At 47.8% G+C, this 5,215-nt stretch overlaps 1 protein-coding gene across 1 annotated transcript in view; it reads right to left on the bottom strand.

Moving 5' to 3' along the window:
* Nucleotides 1-1,464, bottom strand: part of BTBD18 (BTB domain containing 18) — a 6,958-nt gene extending 5,494 nt beyond the window's left edge. The window contains exon 1 of the mRNA XM_006728586.3: nt 1,172-1,464. Within this exon, the coding sequence (XP_006728649.1) occupies nt 1,172-1,295 (124 nt within the window). The 5' untranslated portion in view covers nt 1,296-1,464. The remainder of the gene's footprint in view (nt 1-1,171) is intronic.
* Between the last annotated feature and the right edge of the window lie 3,751 nt (nt 1,465-5,215).

The raw sequence follows: 5,215 nt of genomic DNA, 5'->3' as shown, positions 1-5,215 counted from the left end.
GGGGGGGGAGTGTGTGTGGGGGGGGTGGAGTGAGAAACAGACTCCCCGCTGAGCAGGGAGCCAGACACAGGGATCCTTCCCAGGACCCGAGATCATGACCTGAGCCAAAGGCAGATGCTTAACGATATGAACTACCAAGGTGCCCCTACTTTCATTTTTTTTTTTTTAAAGATTTTATTTATTTGAGGGGCGCCTGGGTGGCTCAGTCGTTAAGCGTCTGCCTTCAACTCAGGTCATGATTCCAGCGTCCTGGGATCAATCCCCGCATCGGGCTCCCTCCTCAGCAGGAAGCCTGCTTCTCCTTCTCCCACTCCCCACTGCTTGTGTTCCTGCTCTTGCTATCTCTCTGTCAAATAAATAGATAAAATCTTAAATAAAAAAAAATTTATTTGGGGCGCCTGGGTGGCTCAGTCGTTAAGCGTCTGCCTTCGGCTCAGGTCATGATCCCAGGGTTCTGGGATCGAGCCCCGCATCGGGCTCCCTGCTCGGCGGGAAGCCTACTTCTCCCTCTCTCACTCCCCCTGCTTGTGTTCCCTCTCTCACTGTGCCTCTCTCTGTCAAATAAATAAATAAAATCTTTAAAAAAAAAAAATTATTTATTTGAGAGTAGGAGCAGGGGGAGGGGCAGAGGGAAAGGGAGAAGCAGACTCCCCACTGAGGAGGGAGCCAGACTCAGGACTCTGAGATCATGACCCGAGCCGAAGGCAGATGCCTAGCCAACTGAGCCACCCAGGCACCCCCCTACTTACATTTTTTTTTTAAAGATTTTATTTATTTATTTGACAGAGACACAGCAAGAGAGGGAACACAAGCAGGGAGAGTGGGTGAGGGAGAAGCAGGCTGCCTGTGGAGCAGGGAGCCAGATGTGAGGCTCGATCCTAGGACCCTGAGATCATGACCTGAGCTGAAGGCAGAAGCTTAATGACTGAGCCACCCAGGTGCCCCCCCACTTACATTTTTTAAGAGAAAAAGCACAGTCTCATTTTCACTCTTGGAAACAGTAACTGTCCTAGAAACAAACAGCTCTTTACCAAATAACTTATAGTGCTCAAGGGCAATAATACATTTTCTTGGTTTTGTGCTCTACTCCCCGGCCCTGAACTCATTTTATCTTATTCTACAGTGAGTATTCTATAGTGACTTTTCAATTGAGTCCGCACTAGTGTCTTACCTTCTGCCTGCAGAAGGACATCACAGAACACACCAGTCTGTTGCTGGTGATGAAGCTGCAGAAAAGCTAACCGGAGAAACCGGGGATTCCTGTATAGGATTTTGGAACTGGCGGGAGAGCACATGTTCGTCTCAACAAACCTCCTAGGTTTTCACAGATCAGATTCCTGTGGACAAGAAAGTATATTTCAGAAGAATGGCTGTACCTAATTTGTTTTTTGTCTTTGAAATGGTAGGAAAAATCTTGAAAGTGGGAGATAATAGCCACGAGCTGAGTTATCATAAGCCCAGAAATTATGCCAAGTCTCTCAAGAAATATCACAGTGGTTACATGTGGGAGCTTAGAAGCAACTGTAGATTTGAATCTCAGTTCTATTATTTATTAGCTTAGCTGTATAATCTCAGGCAAATGACCTAGCTTTTCTGAGTCTCACTTTTCTCATCTATGAAATGGTAATGATAACAGTACTTACCTGGTAGGGCTGTTTTAAAGATTAAATGAGTCAATGCAGGTAAAATTGCTTAGCACTGTGAGTGCCTGACACATAACTATCACTTCTAAAATGGTAGCTATTGTTGTTATCCTTAAACCTTCTTCATTCACATTGCCAGACTCAGTGCCTACAGTGCTGACAACTCATATTCTTCCTGAGCAACACACTTCTGAGTTCCATAGGTATAATCCTCAATTTAACACTTTCAAAGAAACAACACTGAATGGAAAATTCTCTAGGAAGTTGTACACATCTTTTCTCTGAGCTCACTCTATCACACTAACCAGCAGAGGGTGCACAGTAAAGAAAAGCAGGTCCTGGACTTGGTGGGAAAATCTCTCACAGAAATAAGGACGCTGCCACCCTTGCTTCAGATGTTCTTGACCAAAGCGAGCCTAATGCGGCCTGGAAATTGGCAAAGAATCTGGCCTTTAGGTTTGTCAGTCTGCTTAATCGCCTGGCTAACAACGGAGCAGGGATAATTAAGCATTCTACCCTTCCTGAGACAAGCTGGATATTCTGAATTCAGGCTTACTCCATTTCCAGCTTTTTGCACTGAAACCCCCACACTCACTGCACAGCTGGTGTTCCTTTCCTGGCATGCAGTTTTTTGTCAGGTGGCACTGAGGATCTGAACAGTTCCCGTCAAACTATCAGGAAAGAAAAAAGTGGAAAGGTTAACTAAGAAGGGGTAGGCTCAATTCCACTTTCAGCCAGAGATGGGGGCGGAGGATGGCTGCTCTTGCAAGGTCCCAAACAGAGGCTCTAGGGAAGCTTCCCAACCCACCAGCATCCGGCCTTGCCCCCAGACCCAACCTGGAATAGCTCTGCAGTCGGAGTTGCGCTTGCCGACCTCTTTGTGCTTGGGTCCTCTGTCCAGCCTGCCTTGCTTCCTCCCGAAGTCCAGCCTCGTGCGGGAAGGTTTAGCAAAGCAGCTCAGGTGGGCCAATGGCCTGAGGGTTCCTCTCCCCGTCCAGAACCGAGGAATCGGGGGTGGCGGAGAAAGCTGGGCGTCAGGGAAGGCCCTGCAATGCTGGGCGTCCCGCACGCTCTGGGCGCCCCGGCCCAACTCCTTTGAAGAGAGACCTCTGGGCGCGAAGGTTTCTGGGAATGGAGCGTGGGGTTCCTGGAGGCCCGAATTCAGGGCTCACCGTCAGCACCGCGCCCGGCCGCACGGGCTTTGCAGCCACCCCCTGTTGCCCTCTTACCTCCGCGGGCCCCGCCACGCTCCTGCATCGGGACGTGGTGACAGCGAGCGCCTGAGGCCACGCGGCGCACGCCACACACCTCGCGCCACCGTCCTCGCGCACGGCGCGTCGCCGGACCCGGCGTCCTTCCTCCTCCAGCCCTCGTCCTGACGTCTGCCTGAATACGTCATCCCCATTGGCCGAAGGCTCCTCGGACGGCCAATCACAGGGACAGGAGCACTTTGGGCGGGAGGCTAAGTCTCGAGGGACTTGAGGGCTAAGCCAAGATGGTCGGGCTGCGAGAGGTGGGCAGGAGAGCCTGCTCGGGAGGGAGCCTGATGGAGGCCGTCTTTTTCCTCGGCACTGGACGAAATCACAGTGACAAGAGAGTCAGGATGCCCCAGTAGGGCAGGCTCCAAGGCGGTTGCAGGACACCTCTGTCTTCCCGTTGAAGAGGCTGTCGATAAATGGCCCTGGCCCTGTGAGAGCGCCCCAGGCTTCCCGGAGGAAAAAGCCCGTGGATGGCTCTCCTCGCACCTTGACCAGGTCTGTCTACTCTGGTTAGATCCTTAGTCCAGGGATGTTCGGGAACGAGGTCTTTAGGCTAGTGTCTGAATTCAGGCTTTTCACAGATTCCACTCCACCCTAAATCTCGGAGAACTGGTGCGACCAAGGGGGTTGCAGAACTTCCCGCGTGGAGTGGCCTCCGGTGTCCTTCCAGAGGTGATTTATTTAGCGTACCTGACTGGAAACAGCTGTTTTCAGGGGTGATATAAAAAAGTTAAATGATTTCACGATTAAATGTTTAGAGAGAATGCCAACGCACGTTATAAATATGGACATTGGTTCTTACGCGCGCGTGCGTGCGCGTGTGTGTGTGTTTGAGGATCTGGGGCCTGGTTTCGGTCAGATGCCCCCGCGACGTCCAGATCTAGACGAAGATGGCCGCGGTTCTTACGTGTGTGTGTGTGTGTACGTGTGTGTGTGTGTGTGTGCGTATCTGGGGCCTGGTTTCAGTCAGATGCCCCGCGACGTCCAGCTCTAGACGAAGATGGCTGAATCCGAAGCCATTGGTGACGGAGTGTGGTGAATTAAAACGGAGCAACTTCCCCTGAGGCCAGCTGGAGGCCGAACTTGAAGATGCCTGAGAGAAGGGGAACCTGCAAAGGAACAGACGAGAGTGTCGAGAGGTGAGTAGTACGGTGCGCTCAAATACATCTTTGTTGATATCTAACACCTTTTCAAAAAGGATTTGAGGAGTATGTCAATTATACTATAATTAAATATTTTTAAAGGATTTGGGAAGGTTGAGTGAAATATAGGGGGGTGGGGTGCATTTCCAAGTCAGGTAATATTTTCCTAGTTTGGGGCCTGCTCTCAAGGTGGAAAAAAGATCAAGGAACAGAACACATTTTCGGCTGCAGTTATGTTTTGAAGAGGAAGCAACTCGCGAAGGGACATAAAACTTAGCAGAAAGAGGATACACACAAGCAAGTAAGAAAGAAAGAAAAAAAAAAGACAAGACAGAACAGTGTTTGTTTATGGCATCTTACTGTGGAATCAAGACTTGAGTGGGCAGGTGAAATACCAGTAGAAGTGACTCTGTGGACTTGTAAGAAAAATAGAAATATTATATCCCCTCATGAATTCACTGTTACTATGATTAGATTAATTTTCAGGAAATAGGACTCACATCTCGGTTTCTTTCTTTTTTCTTTTTTTTTAATCCAACACCATTTAGATAAATCTTGTGATGGTGGAGTTTCTAAAGGGAATGATAAACGGCCATCCTACCCAGGGCTTTAAAAGTGACAAACATTCGATGGTAATGTGTAGCCACCAGAGGGTAGAAACGAGTGAAAATATTTTGTCTTCCTTTGTATGGATAGCCAGTGCTTTTTGGAGTTGATTTTTTTTTTCATTTCTTCTCCTTGGCATTTATGGTTTTAGCTATTTTAGAAGTAGAGATAGCACAGCACTCAGCCCTACATAATAATTTTAATATTAAAACAATTATTTATTTTATTTATTTTTAATATTTCTATTTTGAATACAAAATTATTTCCCAGCTCTTCCCTAATCTTTTACCATATTATGGAATCTTGTTTTTCTTTGTGTGTTAAGTGGTGATGGCTGTGGTGGGGTGGGGGGGTAGATTACACTTTGAGAGTTGTAAAACCGAACACTGAATGTAATATTCCATGTGTTAAAAACAAAGCAAAACGAAAGAAAGAAAACAAAGGAAAGAAAAAAAACCCGAAATAAAAAACAACCACGTATCTCTAAACATATCCTCAACCCATTGGCTTCTCTCCATTTTTACTGCTACCATTGTGGTCAACTCCGTATTACTGCAGCTTGACC

The sequence above is a fragment of the Leptonychotes weddellii genome, chromosome 11 (genome assembly GCF_054177405.1).
Source record: "Leptonychotes weddellii isolate Sample4059 chromosome 11, ASM5417740v2, whole genome shotgun sequence".
In the NCBI taxonomy this organism is placed as follows: Eukaryota; Metazoa; Chordata; class Mammalia; order Carnivora; family Phocidae; genus Leptonychotes; species Leptonychotes weddellii.
This window is presented reverse-complemented; position numbering and strand designations above follow the sequence as displayed.